Source organism: Lissotriton helveticus, chromosome 5_1 (assembly GCF_964261635.1).
Source record: "Lissotriton helveticus chromosome 5_1, aLisHel1.1, whole genome shotgun sequence".
Lineage (NCBI taxonomy): Eukaryota > Metazoa > Chordata > Amphibia > Caudata > Salamandridae > Lissotriton > Lissotriton helveticus.
The window spans coordinates 861,541,290-861,563,865 of record NC_136065.1 but is presented as its reverse complement, the minus strand read 5'-3'; the positions used below and the strand labels follow the sequence as shown (position 1 = coordinate 861,563,865).

The following is a 22,576-nucleotide window of genomic DNA, read 5'->3' as shown; positions in this document are numbered from 1 at the left end:
AGTCCACGTTCGTGCTGCATATGCCTTTGCCAGTTACCATTGCTCTGGGGGCCGTCAGGCGAGGTGTTGCCTTCGTTTTTATGAAGCGCCTCCACCGGGCGCCATTTTAAAGTCAGGCGCCCGGCTTCAACAGCTCCTTACCGCCTCTCAGTCCCTCAGCGATGAATATAGTCAGGCCCCCAGGCTTAATTATGTCCCTGAGCAGCTTATTAAAGATCCCAGGCTACAAAAAGGTAAGGAAGGGCTTACCAAGAGCCGAGAGGACGGGCAATCGAGTAGGAAGATGGCGCCAGTCCCTTGCGGCCACGGGGGTGTTCCATTCAGCCTCCCGGGTGCCCCCTTTCCCGCGATCGGGCCTCTGGAGTGGGTGGGCGGTGGACACGACCGACCCCGGTTGCTCCCGCCTCAAGCTGGAATTCCATGCGAATTCGGGGAGATGCACAGCGGGCCTCCAGGTCCAGGCTGCAGCGTGCGTGACGTTCCGTCAAGCTCCGTGATGAGGAATCCGAGGCTGGCAGTCCTAATAGAGTGAGTAGATAGAGAGCCAGGTCCTCGACCGCAACACTAGTGCCCGTACCCATACACCCACTTATGACCAACAGAGTGTGAATGATATTTAACCGTTAACCAGGACTACAGAGACTGGATGTCATCAAGAAAGTAGATGTGTGCCACCTGTATGCAACATACATGTGTGCAAGAAGTGTTTAATTTGTCCATATTTTAGCCTGTATTCTAGGAGTCTCAGCTCCCAGTTACTCGGTGACAGGCGCGTGTTCCTTCTACCCACAGGTTGGCCCGCCTCTGTCCTGATACATCGGTGCCTCCACACTGTGTGTGTTACTGCTGCTTCTACTGTACCTTTTCTCTGTGTGGGAGTAGTTGTGCAAGGGCTACTGCACATGCTACCTTTTTATTGTGTGTGAGGCAAGCATGCACCACTGCTGCTTGTGCTGTGCACATTCTGAGTGTTAGGAATGCTGGCACTGGTATCTCATGTGCTCTACATGTGTGCTACTGAAGTTTGGTAAAATGTTTTCACTACACAAAAACCAAAACATTGGGCTTTGTAAGTGCTTGTTTCTCCTGGTAGTAGTGTGTCAAAAAAGATAGCTCTTGACAGACAATCGTGCTTATATAGTTCAATTTGCATTTTTTGGGGGGCAAATATATCCTCCTACTCCGTTTCTTAGTGTCAAGAGAGGCACATGTACTATCTTCCTCTTGGAACTACCATGCATGTGCTTGATGGAATCAATGGCTTTGACCTGATGCTGCAGTGAGAGTTACAAGGGGAGGTTGAGCACCAGTGACATGTCGTTGTGTGGTGGCCATCCACGACGAGGACAAGGCACTATGTGCTGTCCTACCTACTGTGCTTCGCAGCCCGTAACCAGGATGTCCCGCATTGTGTCAACCTCGGAGGAAGCTGCCACACCAATGACGTGTATAGAACAGAGGCAGAGCAGAAACCGACAGAATCACTATTCAGATACATTCAATAATACATCGAATACTGCCATTCAGACCAGAGGAGATGTGGAGAATTCCACTTGCAATTGTTGTAGGTGGTGGGTTAGTAATAAATGGGGCTTGCGTTCCAATTTATCACAGGGGAGTTTTCACCTTTTAAAGGAAGGACTTACTTAGGTCAGGGTGGTGAAGGCCTTGATTTTGAACCTGACCACCCAGTGCAGTATCAGCCAGCCTTTTCTTTCAGCGTTTCATTTCTATTTGATGCCCTTTATGTGCGGTGCATAGTGTGCTTCGTAGGCCATTTCCAAGGAGTCCTGTTGTGATTGGAATTTCTAGAGACCACATTCTCTCCCCGAGCTGAAATCCTCATGAGGTGAGTTTGGAGAGAAGTAAATCCAGTCATGAGATAGCGTGCCAGCAGGCCATCTCCCCCACTCCCATGAAGTGTGTCAAGAAGACAGTGTATCAGACTGGTCCAGTATCTGGTGAAGATACAGATTACAGAAGCATACATTCCAAAAACGACTTAAGTGTAAACTTCAAAATTAAAGACATACAGACATTTGCACCTCCAGAAATCTTGACCTGTGCCCGAACGCGAAAACAACACTTACTGATAGTTGCTCAAGTGATAGTAAAAAGGCTTGTCAGGATCTGAGATTTTTTAACCGGTCAACATTTTTGTAGATAATTTTGTGTGGTGTTTATTTTCTGCACTCTGCATTTGTGAGTTTTTATTTTATTTTATTACGTTTATATTTTAATTCAAATTAAAGCTCCACTCCAGAGTGTAGTGTTAGTTTACATACGCGCTTGCTTCGGAATACGTGTGGACGGTCACTACTGAGCTCATTTAAACAAAAAGAGGACCACTGTGGTCCCGCCAAGCATATTATGACTTTCATCTCTGCCACTGATTTCATGGAGGTCTTTCCTCCATGAAAACAGTGGTGGAGAGGAAAGTGCCCCCTTGTACCTCACGCCTTGTGGATGCACACAAGGGAGGCACAACCTGTGCCCCCCTATGTGCATGCACAGAAGTTCCAGCAAGGCATGGACCTTAAGTTCATGCTCTGCTGGAACTTCCTTTAACGTTCTAATTGCAGTAGCTATTTTATGGGCACCGCTGTGGAAACGGCAAAGGAAATGCCTGCCAATTATTTAAAAAGCCTTTAGTGGGCAGTCTTCATGCAGCTTTGATGCAGCCGCGCTGGAGTAGAGCCGATGCAACTGCGCCAAAGTCGTAATCGGGGCCTAAGTGCACAGACAACTAAATCTGCCTGTCTCATGTTAAATTGCAGAGCGAATCTCGGTGGTCTTTGAAGTCTAATTTTGCTCCGCACACAAAATAATGAAACGGGTAAATTTAGCCTATTTTGCATTTCACAAAATAGTTTGTCACTCCTAGTTGCTGGTCCAGATTACATTGTAGTTGATTTCGACGTGATGACATAGGGCCAGATTACGACTTTGGCGGTTCAAAGACTGCCCGCCTGATTTCTAGTTCAACTCGTGCAGGCGGATGGTCCTTTTGCCTTTCCCACTGCGTTGCCCAGAAAAAGGCCACCCTAATAGGAACAGCAAAATTGTTCCAGCACAGAATGGACTGTGAAGTCCATGCCGTGCTGGAACTGGGGGTACAAGCAGACGGGGGGCACATGTGCCCCCCTGAATGAATCCCCATGGTGTGGGGTGCATGGGAGCCCTGTAGGGCCCCCTCTGTTCCTCCACCGCCAGCCTTTTTGTGGCAGGCTCACCGCCATGAAAAGGCCAGCGGCGGAGGAACTCGGGGCAGTCCCGCTCTGCATATTGCATTTCCCCTCTGCTGCGCCAATGCCAGAAATCAGCAGTTCCCTGGCACAGCCGACGGTCCACCGATGGAACGTCTCAGAGACCCAGAATCCGGCAGTTGGACCACCGGAAGTCTGGTGGTCCATGGGCTGCCAGACTCGTAATAAGACCCATAGGTCGGTAGAAAGGGACACTCTAGCGGCTTGTGGAACACCTTTGCGATATTACAGGGTGCCACTGTACCTTCCTAATACAGAAGACCCACTGAAAGATGCAGTTGATTACATCAACTTCATAGACAAAGTAAACACTGTATTGTTTTTCGGGTCTTTGCTGCAACACTGCAATGAGGAATTACAAACGATACTGGATAAGAGCCCAGTGGTTCCACACAAGTCCATGCGGCTTCCTTTGCGTAGGCACAGTTTCAAATGCATTGTCCTGTTCTATGCAGGGCCCAGGGATACCTTTTGACCTACCATACTATACTGGGAACTGTTGCCTGTGTCTTCACTACATGCAGTTTTGGTTCCTGATATCTTTCATGAAGTGTCTTTGGCAATAGATTATCACTGGAAACTCCATACATTACACAACCGAAACCACAAGCCACATCAGAGGCAACTTGTAAGAGCACCAGCTGTGGTCTCGGCTGGTTTGCTGTCTTTACATTCGGCTGTAGAGCTGTGAGATGCTCTGTCAGCATAGAACGGCATTGATAGCAGTGAGAAGCAAGGCTCTTATAGCCGCTAGGCGCTCCGAGCTCTTGCGACAGTGCGTTGCTCTGCGCCTCTGGAGTGCAGTGCCATGAGTACGGTGCTCCCTTATTCTGGCTCTTGGATCCCCAAAGACCATCCCATCAGGTTTTGGGCATGTACAACTCTCCTGCTGTCCTTTTAGGTATTTCTTTAATGATTACACTTTCAGGTGATTCCCTTTATTACTTCTCTTCATTGATTAGGTCAAGGTAGGTTTTCAAAGTAGAAATATGTGATATATATGGAGCTCTCTGGAGTTCCTCTGGATTTAGTGATTTTCTCTGGATTGCATTATATGCAAGGGGACACTCTCGATTTCCCTTAGAAAGCATTCAATGCAAGAGAGCTCTATAGATTTCATCATGAATGCATTATGTATAAGGCAGATCTCTGGATTTTTTCTGGAGCCTCCTTTATTTAACCCCTTAGTCTTTATCGCAGGAGGAGTTTTTTTTCCCTCTAGGATGAGGTCCAACTGACTGCTGTTTTAGGCATCCCGTAAGACCCTTGCCCCGGCAGTGCATTTCACTGTCGTTGTGTGAGGTTTCGGTGAAGGGTTTTGTAGTAATTCAGAAATAATTGGCGCTCAACAGGTAGCGGTGAAAGTGGAGAGAAATACATGTATGGAACGGTGCTGCTTGGTCAGGGGGAAGCCAAAACCCCTGAAAAAGAATGGGGTAAAACCCACTCTATGAATTATACATACAAGGTCCAGAGCACACGTAAAGAGTTCATTGCAAAGTATTCGCAAATGTAGGAGAAATAAGATCGAACATCAATAGTTGTTATTCATAGTTTTTTATGGGAAATCATGGTCCTCCTTCAAGAGGAGAACCAAAGAACATGGGCCAGCCATGTTCTTATTTCTCCTACATTTGTGATTACTTTGCAGTGAACTCTTTACGTGTGCTCTGGACCTGGTATGTATATTTCACTGTTGTTGCCGTCCCAGATACTATAACAGAAACATTGATTTCTGGGAGGAGTAGGGTACGGGTCATTTGTATGAGTGTAATATGACCCCTCGCGCAGGCAGGTTCTACTCCAAATTCCGCTCTCGAAAAGCCACATTTCCTAATATTCCTGACTGAGCTCCTGTAGGTGAGTTCAGTGGCGGGGACCACTTTTGTCCTCACTAATGCATAGACAAGTTCCTGTCGCAATGGCTTTACGTGTAATAGTTTGCATGGTTGATTCTGCATGGATAGTGTGTGCACATAAAGCCTGTCTTGTATATTTATACATCCTTTAGCATGTGTTTAGTCACTTATGTTATATCATGTTTACAATTTCAGGGGACTCTGAGGAAGAAGAGATGGGCTTCATGGAGGTCAGTGCACTGGATTTCAAGCATCCCCTCCCAGAGCTGGGGCCTATGCCAGAAGGACTGACTCCTCAGCAGGTGGGTTCCGGGTGGAAACCTGGCTTTCCCTCTACTTGGTATCCAAACAATACGAACTGTCCAGAATTGATTAGAAGCTGAATACCTATTCCGGTGCTCTCCTCCCCATCCACTCCTACAAGCAGCAGGCTCCATATCTTTGTGCCAATACATTCCTGGCCACCAAGTCTTGCATGGTGGGATCTTTGTACCCTTGTGCCAACGTTTTCTCTACCCATAAATACAGTTCTATGTGTGACATCCTCTGTAGCTGTGTGCTGGACCATTTGCAATAGACTTTGTACTGGTCTAGCGATCATATGAGTATATCATGCCCTATAGGTGAAGAGCAATACTGTACCATCCTTGTCCAACCAGTTTAGTAACATACAATTTTTTCATAATCGATCTACCTGTATCTCACCTACAAATATGGAGTACTTTTTCCAGATTTTAGATCTTTCAGGATACTCTTCAGCACCCTGAAAATACTGAGATGCAACATTTCCCAATTTGTCCTTGTCCTAATTATTTGTAGCCACCACTACAGGTGGCGTGAGTAGAGATCCTATTTATAATCTATCTTTGTTATAAACTGTAGCAAGTGTCATGGAGATATGCTTCTCAACCGTGGTCCCATTATCTCATAGTAGAGAATTTACTGTGCGCTGATGGCTTGGCTTCCCAAGCCAGATAACCTTCTACAGATGTACTAGCCTTGCAAGGGGTTTTATTGATATCAGTTGGGTTGTGGTGTTGACACTGGCATTATAAAGCTTTGGGGGATTTGTTCTCTGGGTTTAAGCAGCAGTGCATCTTAGATAGGTCATATTAGGTCTCCTATATACTCGTACTGATGTCTGAGGTGGTCATTTTCTCTGCTCTGCAGGTGGTGCGGCGACACATCCTCTCCTCCATCGTGCAGAGTGAAACCAGCTATGTTGAGTCACTGAAACGGATTCTACTGGTAAGGTGGAGCAATGTCTGCTGCTGTGACGTCAGCGATTAAGGCCAGCGAAGCTATGCATTGACTTTCTGGATGATGTGTTTGAATTTCTACATTTGCGGGCCAGTTAATGTGTGTTTCTGACTGTGTGTGTTGGAAGCTGGATAGCTTAGTGGGTGTAAATGGTATATTATCGGTAGACATGAGCTATAGTATTGGGTGCCTGTGGAAGATGAGTCTGACATCTGCTGAAATATCTGGAAGCCCCCTGCCAAAAGACAGCTGCTTTGGTGAGAGATGGTTTATGAGCTAGTATGTCTCTTTCTGTCTGTCTTTGGTTGTTATTGTGCTCCAAGGTATAAAGTGAGTGACATGTCAGGTGTGCCTATTTGCCTGCCTATTGGTCTTTGAGGTACTGTTAGAACCTTTAAAGTCCTAGCTAGAGTGACATCTAGGTGGTGTTCTCTAAGATTGCCTGGGTGTGCCCATTTTCTGCTCTGTTTCCCTGGTCCTTTAACTCAGATCAGCCTAGTAAGAGAGTTGGGCGATATGATATAACCGACAAGAAATTCTCCCTCCTAAAGTCCCAGATCCAGGCTGCATTTCCTCGAGTGTATGCGATGAGAGTGCCGGAGGGGCCCGTGGCTCAGTCCCGTGTTCGACATGAGTAGGTCAACCCATGGTCATGCTTGAAAATGAAACCAGTGTCGGAAGTCTTGTGCTGTTGCTTGAGTGAAGACAGGCAGTGAGGTGCACATGCGTGGGAGACACTGAAATTAGACCGTGTGGGTGACCCACCTCGTAAAAGCATTATTGCTGGTGGGGATATTACTTTAATTCACTCACTGCCAATCCATTACGATTTTACAGCTAAGTATTGCAAAGTGTGTTTGCAAGACCTAAAGGTGACGTTTCTTGTTCAGCCTCTGTGTTGATCTTCACGTTGGGACAGACTTCATTGAAATGAGGGGACATATTTTACAAAATGCATAGAAAATTTACCAGAAAACCTGGATATTTCGTTGGAAGTAAAACTATGCAACCAGTTAAAAACTGTCTTCGCCTACATGCCAATGCATCATCTGTTTGCAAAAAGAAAGCCAATAAGAAAAAAGATTTCCCACTGCTCTTGTTTTTCAGTCATGTTATGTAAGAGTATTTTTGAGTGCGTGAACCGAAGCTTCTTGGAGCTATTTAAATCCACGAGTGAAATACGAGAGGAGTTTGCGACAAATTAAAAGCAGTTTTTTTCGTTAAATGTTTTTTATAGTAAGTTAACAAAGCAATAAAAATACAAATAACATTAGTATCAAAAGGTTTTTAGGTCTTTTTAAAGCGAGCCAGGGAAAGTTAAGTACCATGTTCTACTAGTAAATTTTATTTTTTCGCAGCTACATAACAAAATGGCCTTCCACCAAAGAGACTGTGCGGACTATGGGAACATCTAATACGAGTTTGCCAGAAGAATGTACCTTGCGATTAGGAGAATAGATGCTAACATTTTCAGCCAAAGGGCTGGAGTACTGCCATGAATAATGCTGTGCACAAGACTTTAAAACTGGATCCTCCCTACCACCTGGAGACAGTGGAGCTGGATCAGGATGGGAGTCGTATGTTCTTTGGTAGCACTCCTAAGAATATTACGAGCCTAGCACCGTGAGTAAGTTTCCGTCTTCTGGTTAGTTTTCTCAGCATAACACAATGGCAGGAATTGGGATAGTTCAGCCTATGTTTGGATCATGGAAGAGAGGCATGAATACATGACTAGATGTTACTCAAACGTTTAACGTGCCAGAGCTTGAAATCTTGTCTATTTGAGGTTCAAGGGTTACATTTGCATCTAAATTAAAACCGATTTTTTTGTACTCTATTTACTAGGGCTGGGCGTAGTTTGCGAAGTAGCGCTTCACGAAACTACGCAAAGTGCACTTCGCACTACACGAGCTACGCGTAGCACTACGCGAACTGTGTAGTAGCATGTTCGCACTGTGCAAGATGCCGTTTTCAATGATTGCACAGTGCGGACAAGCATCCGGCACTGTGCAGTCATTGAAAACAGCATCTTGCACAGTTCAAGCTGTAGTTTTCTGCTGCTCGAGGAGATTTTTACTCGAGCGACAGCTTTCTCAACGCGGACTGGTAGTTTCTCAACGCGAGCGTTCGCGAACATACGCGACCACTCGCAATGAGAAACCAGACCTCCCCGCATTGAGAATCTCACAGGGAGGTTTATTTTCCACGCTTGCGATCGGCAACTTGATGTTGCTGATCGCGAACGAGGAAAAAGTCTCGCCAGGATTGACGTTGAGGACCGCGAGCAAGCAAAAAATGACCGCTGCACTACGCTACGCTAGGCTACGTGTGTTTTGACTGTGCTACGTGCAGTTCGTGTAGTGCGAAGTTGCGCAAACTGCACAAACTACGCGGGCATAGCGTAGTGCTTTGCCCAGGCATACTATTTACCCAAGCAGGTGTCAGGACCATATAATCTGGCCACCTAGAAGGTGGCCATTTCACAATCCAGTTTTTATTATTAATACTTCGATCTTATCCAGTTCAACTTTAAATATTTGGCTTTCATTCATTGCTGGGTAACACAGAGAATGTCAGGGTAATTTGGGTGAAGAAGCAGAACTAGAATAAAGCTTAAATAATTATTTCCTGTCGGCGTACATTCGGAAATGCACACCCATGCCCAGCAGCGTAAAGTACAGAGGAGCCACGTACACATTCAAAACCAGAGGAGATAATATGGAGCCTTGTGCTACTCCCCAGTCAACTGTGTTCATGATGGACGAGGCAGAGTGAAAGATAGCAGTTTGTTGATGACCAGACGAGAAGGATTCCAGACATTTAGTGACATTATCTTGAAATACAAAAGGTTTGACCCTATCAAGAATGGTAGAGTGGTGTATGGTGTCAAATGCTGTGTAGAGGTCGAGTAGAATAAGGATGGGTAGCATTCATTGGTCATCAATGGTCGATATAACCACCAGTTTGGCACTCTGGTTAGACCTGAATCCAGCATGCAAACCTCTTAGTACATTATTGTCACCAACAAAAGTTTGGAGCTAGTGTAACATAAGTTTTTCAATGATTTTTGTTAAAAGGGAAAGAAGCGATATTGGGGTTTTACCATTAGCAGTTTCTAGACCTCTAGTACCTTACATTGACTACATGACTGGTTGAATAAAAAGACATGATCCGACGAAATGAGATTGGCTAGTTTGTTCAAGATTTTTTTTAAGGCAAATATCTTTAGGGAATCCTTTAAGGGATCCTGAGTGTTTTTCAAAACGAACAATTGTTCGAGCTTTAGTTTCCAAAACCGAATGAAAGAGAAAGAAGGTCTCTACTGTGCAGAGGCATGATAACTAGGCTAAATGAGTGAACTGACAAATCAAGATCATTGGCTATGTTCGATCAAATTTTATTAAATTTGGCCATGAAGTATGATGTCAGTTTACCACATATGATCTGAGGAAAGTCAAGAGATGGTTGATTAGTTGGAGGAGCTAAAAAAACCTTGAGAACCACAAATGTTATTTTGACAGATTTGAAGCATTGGTAATTTAGGATGTAGTGTATGCACTTTTGATGATGTTTACTTAGTTGGCATTTAAAAAATAGGATGTTTGGACAGTGTTGGTAGGCTGTTGGTGGCTTTCTGTCAAAATTGGCACACAGGTTGATAGTTGACTTGTGGTGGTGGTGATGATGATGATTGTCTTGTTATGGATGGTGTTTGTGAGCCTAATTTACTTTCTGGGTATTGATTTCTCTGGAAGTGATCACTTACATTCATTCAGCGATGGATGGTAAATGTGTAACACTTATAACTGAATTGTGATGATGATAGAGGGCTCCATGTTGCAGCTGATGGCTTGTGTCGGTCCTTGAGCTCTAATACTTTGACTTTGTTGATGACTGGTTAGTGTTTGTGGCTTTGGGATTATTGTAGATGTGGTGGTAGTAGGAGCTGATAGCTGGTTAATGTGTGCTTGCGGTAGATGTGGTGGTCGTAGGAAATGATGGGCTGGGTGTATTGTGTCCACAATTATTGTAACTTGATTAACCTGATTTTTAAATTGGTCCTTGCTGCCTTGAGCTATCGGGTAACGCTTATGACTGAACCGTTCTGGTAGCTGAAGGCATTCTTGTGGCATTTGTGCATGAATTATGTTAGTTGATTGTAGTATGGGTGAGATTAAGTTTGAGGGTTGTTTATGTTATGACATTTTTTACAATTGGTGGGGGACTTGCGATGATGACTGAGGGCTGTCCAGTGCAGCTGATTGCAATGCAGTGATGTTTTGTGTGGAGAAGCTGATGACTGATTTGTATTAATGGGTGGTTGATAGAAAGCTTCATGTAAGTCTGAGCAACTGTTTTCCTGTGATCAGAGGGTGTGGGGTGATGTTTATCAAGTTATCCCATTGAGAGCTGTTCTACTGATGGAAGCTACAAAAACATTTGAGTTTGTTCTCTCTCCCTTATCTTTGCCCGGCAGGACTATCGAAACCCACTGTGGGAGATGGAGCCAAAAGCCCTAAGTGCCCGGAAGTGTCAGCTTGTCTTCTACCGTGTGAAGGAAATTCTGCAGTGTCATTCCATGTTCCAGATTGCACTCTCTTCGCGTGTGGCAGAGTGGGACACTACAGAGAAAATTGGGGATCTTTTTGTTGCATCAGTAAGCGCTGGCCAGGAAACGTGCCATTCTTTATGTGTGGGGTAGACGCGAGCTCGCGGACATGTTGAAACTTAGCAGTCTGGCGAGTAATGGGTCAGAACACTGTCAGTCACATGTTTCTTCACTTATCACTGCCCCTACCACACTTGTTTTTAAGATGTCTGATCGCTTTTTAGTGCATTGGATCTAGGCTACCAAAAGTCACGGTAGACTCAGGGAGAAGAAATCTCAAAACATCTCTTTCATGATAGCAGGTTATGCTGGCATCCTCTGGGAAACAACAGTCTTGCTTATGGACTAGGAAAGAGCTGCTAGATTGTGTTGTGTGGGCCTTCCGTCTATCATTGAATCCATGTACACGGACTGTGCTGTGTAAAACTATCTGCCGGTCTGAGTAGATGATGCAGTTTCTGTGCCCATTTGATCAGCCAAGGAATCCTTGTTGGTATCAAATAATGAATCATGCATGCCAGGCTCCATAAACTGTTTTAAGCACATATGTTCTATTACTTTATGCTGCTTCTTGTGTTTTTGCGCATCTCATTCAGTCCTAGTGCCAACATGTCTCTGGGTGTCTATGCCCTGTGTACTTTCTTCTTTTAGATCTTGTAGTGGGGGTGTCAGCCTCCACACTCATTCTGTGCTAGGTCTCTTTCTGCAGGGATGTGTTCTAAGGCCGAGCAGTGATTCCAGCCTCTGTGACTATTCGGTCATTTGCTCTGCTCCTGCCAAAAATAATGATCAAAGATGTATTGCTTGTGAATACTGCTCAGTAGGTCTATACTTGAATGACCAACCCGTGACTAGATTAACTCCAAAAGTATGCATCAACCTTCCGTGTAATATATCCCTCGAGGCCAGAAGTTCTGAATTCTTACATCAAACCCCGAGTCATGCAGCCAGAGGGGTGGGGGCTGTGTATCCCTTTGCTAATAACTGAAGACTAAAGTCTGAGCGTTTAAAACAACTGTGCATTCTGTTCCAGCACTGAACTACCAATTCCAAGAAGTGAGCTTGTGATTCTGTATACTGCTGATCACTAGCTCTGCTGCCCAGTAGGTGCAATGTTGTGTTTCTTGGTTCCAGTACCGTGAGCTATTCATTCATCCCCCTAGATAAAAGGCACATTAGTCATGTAGCAATTAACAAAGTCAACCAACATCATAGATGAGCTACTTTGAATTCCTCTCACAGGCCGTAGAGATTGAAATGTGCAAACCTGTGCAGATCCGGTGAGCTCTGCAGCACTAGGTCTGTAAGGTCTGTATTACGGTGCCCTTCTCCTTACCTGCACATTTGCGTGGCTTTGAATGTTTCTGCTTATCGTTTAAATAAATGATCATTTATCTGCTACCTCTAGTTCTCCAAATCGATGGTCCTGGATGTGTACAGCGAGTATGTCAATAACTTCACCAACGCCATGCTGATCATCAAGAAGGCATGCCTCACCAAGCCTGCTTTCCTGGAGTTCCTCAAGGTGGGTTAGATGGCCCTACATGCACATGTCTCTGATTTGGTATCTCTATTCATGCTACATGGAAGTGTGTGAAAAGCCCTAGCAATTGATGAGTAGATTTCACCAACAAGCAGGTGCCTCAGAAAGGCTTAAAGGGCATGCATGGTCACACGCCAGGCTCATTGGACCTGTGAATGGCTGTCCCATCTGTAGCCCTTTGTTTTGCTCTATGGCTCTTCTCCCTCTGCTTAAGGCCACCATTTGTGGTGTCAAAATTCTAATCACGTTGTATAGAAGATGTACCAAACCATGTTCCAGAAGGAACTTTCTAATACTTTGAGGTTTAATTTCCTTCCTTTTCACTTTGATAGGAGAAGAAACTGTTATTCTTTGGCATCATTTCTTCTGCATTGTGATGACAGACTTCGAAGAAAGGTGCTGATTGTGCTTGGCTTTCATTCTCCATAACCCTCTAAGCTAAAGGATATTCCATCTCAAAATTTAAATATTTTGTTTGAGGACCAAATCACGATTGTAAATGGCTTTTAGTTCATATAGCAATTAGAAATAAAATTCCTTCTTCTGTTTCAGAACTGACTTTTGCATTTGTTTCTCACAGCGCAAGCAGGCCGCCAGCCCTGACCGGGTTACCCTCTATGGACTAATGGTGAAGCCCATCCAGCGGTTTCCACAATTCATCCTTCTGCTGCAGGTAGGCATCCTAGGATCAATGCTACTCTTATCTTCAATCATAACCCAATAGAAAATCCACATCACCCTGCTGTAAGGAACATCAAGATACGTGGCCTGCATGACATTGCTCTCGACAACCCTTGTTATTTGATTCCAGCCATCTTGAATCACACTGCTGTGAGACAAATGCATCATTTTACGATAGGTCGCTTGCATCACACCCAGGTGCCAGCTCTATAGGCAGTGCATCCCACTGCGTAAGGAGCACATTGCACCTCATGATAGGTTGCCAATGGCACACTACAATAGGTAACACACGTTACACCACTATTGACAGCTGAAATCACAGTGCGCCAACGAGCATGCATCACTTTATAGGTAATCCAGGTTACATTGCTACAGGCAGCTCTCATCACGCTCCCCTCATCACACTAGTGTAAGGAGCATGCATCGAAGGTGATAGTCTGATGATAGTCTGTGTTACCCTGCCCTATGTCGCCACTTTTATATCAGTGTAGGCAGACCGTGTCACTCGTCTCCATTTTGAGGCTTACATCTTCATGTAGCCTCGAAAGGGAACTTGAATCGGTGTCTGGGACAAGTGTGTTCTTATAAGATTGACTACTAAGTCTAGATGGGTGCTTGCGGTGAGGCATAGTATAATGTTTTTGATCTGCAAATGAAGGAAGCTAGTTATTAGATTTTGGAGCTCAGAATTTAACTTATTCCCTCTATTAGCCACCATGAATCTCCCTTTAACCTGAGTACTGGGCCCCTAACTTCCCCTTTACTACTCGGATTCCTGCTTTTGGTTCTAGCCCTATTAGTTGGTCAGTTATTATACCCAGTGTGTTGTGCACTCGGTGTCAGTAGAGTGGCACTGGCATTCTCGTATGATATGGAAAAATGAACAATGGCGGAACAGCATTGTGGTCAGTCGGGCTTGTGTTGTTTTCCCATTTGCAAGAGCTTCTCCAGGTCATAACATTTCTATGGAAATATTTGAATTTTATTAACCTTAGACTGGAGGAGATCGACATGTATCTGGAAGCCAACTCCTCACTGTCAATGTCACCCATAGCCCATTCCCACTGAGCTCTGAGGGGGTTGAGGTGTTGACTGTAAGCTGTCTACATACCCTTGCCTTCAAGTTATCTTCGGTTCCAGATGGTTATATTCTGGGTCTGAGTCAAGTTTACCTTACGTATACTTCAGGGGCATGAGGGAGTAGCAGATATCTATAGACTGGGGATTGGCTCAGGGAGCATTCCGCTGTCACCTGCTTGAATGTCTTCATATGGTTGTTGGCACAACTGTTTCACCGATTTGAGATCCCTACCAGGTCCCAAGGTTTAATACCTGGATACCGGTCACCTGTGGCAGCCAAGACCTGTGCCACACTGCCATCTCACCGGTCAACCTCTTGATCCATTTAAATTGTTAAAGGCATGTTGCCAACAAGTGAGTGGTGTTTATAGGGGCGCCATATAGAAAGGCCTCCAGATCAAAGTATTAGAGAAGATTAGTCTGCACTTGAAAGGCTGGGTCCTCTCTTGCTCCAAAAATCCAATCACTGATGGTAATAATCTGGATGCCTGATAGTAAAGATGATGTCTGCAACTCCCAGTCTTCCATCATAGGGTGATTGCGCTCATTTAAGGAACAGTATGCCAGAAGTTTCAGCTGCCCATTATTGACAAGGGTAGGGTTTCCCATTCGTCCAAGTTTGTTTTCGTACTGGTCATGAATGGGGCAATATTCAAGTCCCAACACCTATTAGGATCTCTGGAAATGTAATACTTGAAATTATCCAGTGCATGTTGAAGTTGTGTAAAGGCCAAGGAGTCTGAATGCAGTCTGGCGAACGGTATGTATGTTGACTTTCGCCTGTTGATCTGGAGACCAGATGTGTCTAAGTTTATTTGCATTAGTTTTTATCAGCCCCCTGATCGAGTGCTTCAGAACCTTGATGTACAAGAGCAGATTGTCAGTGTATAATAATACTCTATCTTCATGTCCATTGTGCCATTGAAATACCCAGATGTGGACATTTTGTCTAATCCACCCTGCAAGTGGCTCGATCATCAAGGCAAAGCGGAGCAGGGGCAGTGGGCAACCCTGGTGTGTGCCTCGCCCTGTCAGAACGATGGATGAAAGCAATCTATTGATCACTAACTTAGCCGACTATAGGACGTGGGTATATTTCAGGAATATGGAGCCAATGATCATTTTCTGTAGAACCAAAGTTGGAAGGTCCATTTAATACAGCTGGTATTGCTTGAAGTATATGGAGCCGACTCAGGCAATGTCGGGTACTTCTACCTGGCATTAAGCCATTTTGGTCCTGTAAACCAGTGTTCCTATTACTTTGAAAAGTCTATTTGTAAAGATTTTTGGCAAGAATCTTAGTTTCAGTATTTGGGAGGGAAATTGGGCAATAGAAGGAGCACTCTTTTGTTGGTTTGTTCGGCGTTGGATGTACTACTACTGTTGCACCATTTCACTCAAGGGGGTAATGTTTACAGGAACGTTTCATAAAGTGCCAACAAGTGATAGGTGACTAGTGCTGCCTATTGTTTAAAGAATTCTAAATGGAATCCAATCAAGTTGAGTGGCTTAGGTACAAATGCCTCCTGGATCTCCTCAATGTGACTGTGATGTTTAGTTCAAGTCTTCTGTTTGTGATGCAATGGGTGCACCACCACATGCCCGATTATTAGATTTTCCACCTCTCACCTTGGCGATGCCTGCTGTTTCTACAAGTGCTGATAGGAGTAAGCAAAAGATTCCACTAGAGAACTTGCATTCATAACCAGGCCCCTTTGGTGGTCTTTGACGGCAGGTACGTTTCTGGCATCATGATTGGTCATCCAATTAAGCAATTTACAGGCCTTGGCTCCTAGTTTGTATAGTTTATGCTGGAGTACTGCCCAAAAGAGCCATCTGAGCTCATCAAATTTGTTTCATGGTGAGCCTAGCCACCTTGAACTCCCTAACAGCAACCTCATCTATGGCTGTCAAAGCAAGCTGCTCTGGGTCGCAATTGTACCCTCCAGGTAGTTGATTTCCTGGACAAGGTTTTTCCCACTTAAGAGATTTAACCCTTATTGCATAGCCATTTTAAATACTTCCCATAGGGTTGCCTCCTGTTATGCTCTGCCCGTGCTGAGTCTGAAATATGTAACAATTTCCATTTGAATGTGGACGCAAATTATTCATCTCCATGCCACCAAGTATTCATGTGTCATCGCTCCTAAAATCCTGTGAATCACCTTCAAATTTGAACTCCATAGATGAGTGATCAGATAAACTACTTGGCAAAATCTGAACTGCTCTCACTCTGGACATTTCTGTAGCTGGCATGGAAAAATCTAATCAGTTTGGGAGAAGGTGGCATATGAATGAAAGCAGTATGTGGTTTGTCTTTTCCCTGGGTGTCATTGTCCCCACATATTGCTCAGACCGAATGACATTGCCCGCTTTTGATGGCTAGTATTTTAGTGTGACATGCTAGTTCAGTGGATGTCTAAGTCAGGGTCCATGGTGGCATTAATATACCCCTATTACCGTTCTAGCTGTAGGCATGTGTGTGAGGAGGTCCGTGAGGGACATGAGCGTTTCATCTACCAACATAGAGGGAACATACACACTTACAAATGTCCAAATCTCACCCTCTACTGACCCAGTGATCGTTATACAATACCCAAGGGCATTTGAGCAGGTAGCCGAAAGTATGAACGGGAAGGACTTGCAGACTACAATAGAGCTTATAGTAATTCCAGCATGATGTAGTCTGGTGCAACCATAGTGGCCCAGACATTTCCACTTGGTTTCCAACCAATGGGCCTCCTGATGGAGTAACTTATCTGGAGAGTGTCTCCTAGCATATTATGAGAGGGTGCCCCATTTGCATTTATTGTTGAGACCATTTCCATTCCCGGACATGATCCTGTACTACCTTTATGTCTTTGACTCTGTCGAAGTGGGTTGTATGGTGTAAGTGGTCTTGTAAGAGTATGAGTGGGAATTATTTTGGAAGTCTACATCTTTGCAGTACGCACGTTTGTTGTTTTCATATTACTGTAATTGTAATTACTTTATCATTTTACTACATTGATTTGGAGGCTTTACTGACTAATTTCTTCATTGAAGCATTGTCTTTGCACTGCTGATTCTTTAAGTGCATTCTCTGAAGTAGCCTTCTGTTGCATATCTGCCCTACTAAGGACAGCCTTAGAAAAACAGTGTTTGCTTGATTAGGAGTTAGTTTTGCTTGGTGGTGGGAGAATGTGCCTCACTGAGCAACCCTGAGATCTTTAATCAGCCTTTGCCCCAAATCTGCAACAAGGTTGTCGGCTTATGTTGCTGTCAGGATTCGGTGAGAGTAGGAGGTCTGAAGTACATGCACAGAAATTTGTTTGGTGGCTACTGAGACCTTTGGGACTGATCTGACCTTGTCCTCAGATCCACCGCAGCAGCTTGTAGGAGAGGACAATGAAGGGGGAGTGGTGACATTTGAAAACTTCATATCTAGAGGGGAAGCTTTTGGGAGCCTTCTGTTACCTTGTTAATTGTGCCATTAATTGTTAGCTGCTATTTGACTGGAGCTAGGGAAGGCGAATAGTAAGACAAAGCTTCAGATTTGAGAGTCCTCGGGGTGTATTACAAGTGCCCAACATAAGTGCTATTAATTTATTCTCAATGTGCAGTTCTTGCAATTGTGGAGTGTGTATGTGCTCATACCTCATGTTGATGAGACCAATGATCAAGGATATGAGGAAATGTAGGCTATTTACGAGTATCCTCATGATATCAACAAAATGGACGGTGACATTTAGCTGGAAATTAACTGAATTTCTTATGCTTCTTTTTTTTAATTCTCTTGACTTCTTGTTCTTTTTTTTACTATGTTGACATCCTACTGTCTGGAGGATGGAAAAGCAGAATCTGACTGCCTTCATGTTCAGTGTTTGCCATTTAAACTCACCTTATATTACTAAATATCTAGTGTCATTTTCACATTGGAGTTGTCAATTGTGCAAAATTGACATATGCCCATATTTCGTGCGGCTGTGAAATGTACAGTTACAGAGCTAAATGTGCATTTCTTTGTTTTACTATTTTAAATATGACATATGTTATGTTAACATCTAATGCAGGGCGTATTGACTCTCTTGTTTTATTATGGTGATGCACGTCATGGGGTGTAGATTTTTGTGTATAGAGCACAGAGCCAAAAGTGTATGTGTTGAGGAAAACCTCGACCAGGGGACAGCCCTGAGAACAAATGTGTACTCACTAGAAGTACATAAATTGAGGTAGACTCTCAAATGGGGCTTCTGCCACATAAACAAATATGGCACTTGCGAGGTATCTGTGCATTGAAAAGTATCTCAGCCTGGGGAAGTAAACGTGAACAATCTTAGGGCTCATGTGAGATGTGCAAGGATCAAGATTTATCTCAACTGGGGGAGAGGGGTGAGGCGACTGTGAACAATCAGAGAGTGCACGTTATGGGTGCACTGGGTGAGAATGTTGCATTTGTGCTTATTGGTGGTGACTCAAGTTAAATGGAGGAGACGTGTAGTGATCAGTGTTGGCTGGCCTCTTGGGCAGTCTGTCAATCTGAGCTGCTGCTGAGACCACCCATGTTCCAGAAGAAGAAAACGTATAACAGAGCTTTCTCTGGAGTCGCCCCCAGAATTTGGAACTCATTCCCTCAAATATTAGGAAAATTCCAAACACTGCAACATTCAAGAGGGAAGCTAAGATCTTCCTAAAGAGTAAGTTCCTCAAATAGGCAGGACAGGACATCACCACCACCAGAACATAGATGTTTCCCGAACATAGATGTTTCCCAAACATATCAACAAATGGAAGTGAAGAAAAAGTCACATGCTATGCTGAGGATAACCTGTGTCGATACAATACTAATCCAGATTTACGGATGTAGAATGCACGGAATAGGACAACTCTGAACTATTGGTACTGGAGTCGCAATACACTAAGTACAGTACAGTAGACTAGTCCAAGAACTTCCATTGACACTTTTAAATCAGACATTTACAGGAATTATACAGACATATGTAATTTTCGAACCTACCTCATACCATGTGAAATGTTTGATATATTGCTTTGTATAAAACCTACCTCATGCCAGATAAGATGTATATGTATATCAAACCTACCTCATGTGAATGTGAAGCGCTCTGATACCCAAGGGTCACGTTCGCGCTATATAAAACTCTCTAAATAAATAAATAAAATAAATAAAGGTCAAGTGAGTAGGCTGTCTTTTTTTGGTTCCGTCACAGCTCACGCACCCCCAAAAAAGACCCTCACATTAGATCTTTTAAGCAGCAAACTAGCAGTGCCAGACTGCCCAAAAGGTCAGTCCAACACCAGTCATGCACTTTCTTTAATGGTGTTAAATATAATAGTGTGAATACTGTGTCAATCGCCCTGCATCCATACTATGCGTCAGATTGGTTAGAACAAAAATACTCTGTTGTCATGGAACAGATCTCCTTGGGCATTTGGCAGACTGGAGAAAAGCTGGGTTGGGAAGTTGTTTGTCCTTTTTCCTGCTAAACCTATTTATTACTCGTATTTGTAAACTTCTACCTCAGTATCTTTCCTCTTTATTCTAATTACGATCTTACAGTGGAAAGACCAGTTTTTTGCTTCTAAGTCTACGTACCATCTTTCAAATCTTCACAAAAAAACCTTCCTTAAAAGCAAGTCCCTCAAAAGTGGAAGCCTCAAACCTACTTTTTTTTCCTAGTCTAACTTAGGTTGAAAAGTCAACATGTTTCAAAAACATATAGGGAATCCACTTTTATAAAACAGAAATGTCATAGTATCCAGCACAGTTTTATTAATTGATCACCACATTCTGCCACAAATAAAATATTTTGTCTCTGTTAGTGATGCCTTTGAATAAAGCCAGAATAGCAGACTTCACATAAGTAAGTGACATCTATCAATACTATCCTATCACAAGGTTCACGCAACAAAGGTCCTTGATCTCTTCATAGCCCTGTTACTGTGACTGGGATCCCCTGGATATCTCATGGTGTGATCTTTTTCAGGTGGAGTAACCCCTTTTTGTTCTCTCGTACCTGTGCTACCATTTCACACCCCGTCTTGCTTCTCATCTCTTTTAGATTACCTCTCCCTCTTGCATCCCACCCATTCTCACACCACACCTCCCACTCTCCAAAGCCGCCTCACCACTCTCATCTCACCCTTCCAGCACCACATCACCTCTTCTCTTGAACCACCTCACACTCTGACCGGTACGCCACTCTCTTGCACAACATCACTCTTTCTTGCCCGCGATCCACTAGTGCTTAACATCACGCGTCTTCAGCAGTGTATTGTGGCTACTAAATGAACCCTGTCTTCTGCACCCCACAGTTTTCTGTTCCACTTCTTTTTATACGTTTTATTATTGTTTTTACAAGCATACATACCTTTATGCTCCCGAAATATAATTACATCTTAGTGAAATTACTCATAAACATTTAAAACAACATGCTCATGCCTTATTGCGAAGCACTTGTTATGGTAACTGACACCTACGTAGAAGAGAAATGTAAAACATGCCAAAGACTGAGAGCAGCATCGCCGCCCTACAGTGTCCATGTCACATGACTAGGGATGTGAACCCGGGGTCCTAGGAGTGGGGCAGCAGATACTGCCTCAAGGGGTCCCACGCACATCTCGCTCTGTGCTCTGCCAGTAGGAGTGTCCCGTAGAACTCTGATGTGACCCTGCAAAAGATCAGCTCTTTACCCAATCTGCTGCCGCCTTTGGGACCGGGCCTGTGCCCTGAGAGATCAGCGCTCCCATTCCTAGCCTGGAGGAGCACCGTAGCAGTGTACCTTCTCACCGATGGTGGAACCTCGTTGACATATCCCAGTAGTATCACAAGGGAGTGGATGTGGTGGTGGGGGTGGGGGATTAATCCGTATTGTGTCATTCTGACCTGTTCATCCTATATCTCTCTTAGGTATTTTGTGATCCTTGGGCACAACCATACGAAGTGGATAAAATATGCATTCTTGTGCAAACATCTGATCCACGCGGTCCCCTTGAACTAGGCCTTTCAGTGGCGCTGAAACAATTTTCAAAGTGAGGGTACTGCCATCAGTGTAATATCACAGAAGTCATAGGGATTGTGACTAATCTCTGCACCTCACAAAGAAAAAGTGCAGCAAATGAGCCACGCCCATTCAGCTGGAGAGCGGTAAGGGTGTAGAATGTAGCCGTGGTGCATTTTGGAGCACAATATTGCACATATATTACTAAAGCATGGCGTGAAGGCACATTTACAGAGATCACATTTTCCATTGAAACTGCCACAAAATTTGCACTGACATACAGGTTAACAGATACAACTATATAATATACAAATTATAAGGCATGGAAATTGGGTTTTAAAATGTCGTTCTCCCCAATACCTTCCAAGGATCCAGGTTCTGGCCCCATACAGTCCTCTGCATCACTTCTCGTACACAGCCCTGCCCTCTCTCATGCTCCACACCCGGCCCTGCCTCTTACCATCTCTCCTGCAGTTCCCTTCCTCGCACCCTTCTTCCCTTTTACCTGATGCTCATTCTTCTTTTGATGGTCCCTAGGACATGCTAAAGAACACCCCGAAAGGACACTTGGACCGCCTGTCCCTGCAGCTGGCCCTGACAGAGCTGGAGACTCTGGCTGAGAAGCTGAATGAGCAGAAGAGGGTGTCTGACCAAGTGGCTGAGATCCAACAGCTGACGAAGAGCGTGAGCGACCGCAGCAGCCTCCACAAGGTGAGCGCCTGAGATTAGGGGTCTTCTCAAACAATTAGCAAATCTGTGTGATTAATAAACAAGATGATACTTTTGCTACTATTGATGGTGCGTCTATTAATACCACTCTTACTGTTACTTCAGTGGTGGACGGCGAACTTTCAATAAATATGGATTTGGTCCCATGCAGATATTGCAGTGTGTGGGGTGGGGTAGTGATTCTAGACCTCATCCTCAACACAAGGTGGGGTTGCAGGGATATTAATAGTTTGCTATTTTATTAAAATATTATTCTTCCCATATATCATCTTTCCATTTTAGCCACTACACTCACTTGTGCCCAAATAGTCTCTTGTCACTTTCAGTACATACTCCCAGTGTACCAAAATACTATTGCTTCATTTCCAATAAAATAAATGTGACAGATATTGCAAATATGTTTCGAGTTAATAAAATGTATCACAAGATACCACTGTATACCGGGTATAATGTGCCCCAGTGTTGACCCATCATCTGACCGCAAGTGCCTAGATATATATACAACATATGTGGCTGTTAATACCATTCTGTGCTGAGGTATGTCTTGCCAT

General features: G+C 44.1%; 1 protein-coding gene across 5 annotated transcripts in view; it reads left to right on the top strand.

The window, feature by feature from the left end:
* ARHGEF10L (Rho guanine nucleotide exchange factor 10 like) overlaps positions 1-22,576 on the top strand; it is a 640,241-nt gene that overhangs the window by 429,025 nt on the left and 188,640 nt on the right. For all 5 annotated transcript variants that reach the window (XM_078643336.1, XM_078643335.1, XM_078643338.1 and 2 more), the window contains 6 exons: positions 5,321-5,427; positions 6,296-6,373; positions 10,863-11,042; positions 12,403-12,519; positions 13,118-13,210; positions 21,834-22,007. In XM_078643336.1, the coding sequence (XP_078499462.1) occupies positions 5,321-5,427; positions 6,296-6,373; positions 10,863-11,042; positions 12,403-12,519; positions 13,118-13,210; positions 21,834-22,007 (749 nt within the window). The remainder of the gene's footprint in view (positions 1-5,320; positions 5,428-6,295; positions 6,374-10,862; positions 11,043-12,402; positions 12,520-13,117; positions 13,211-21,833; positions 22,008-22,576) is intronic.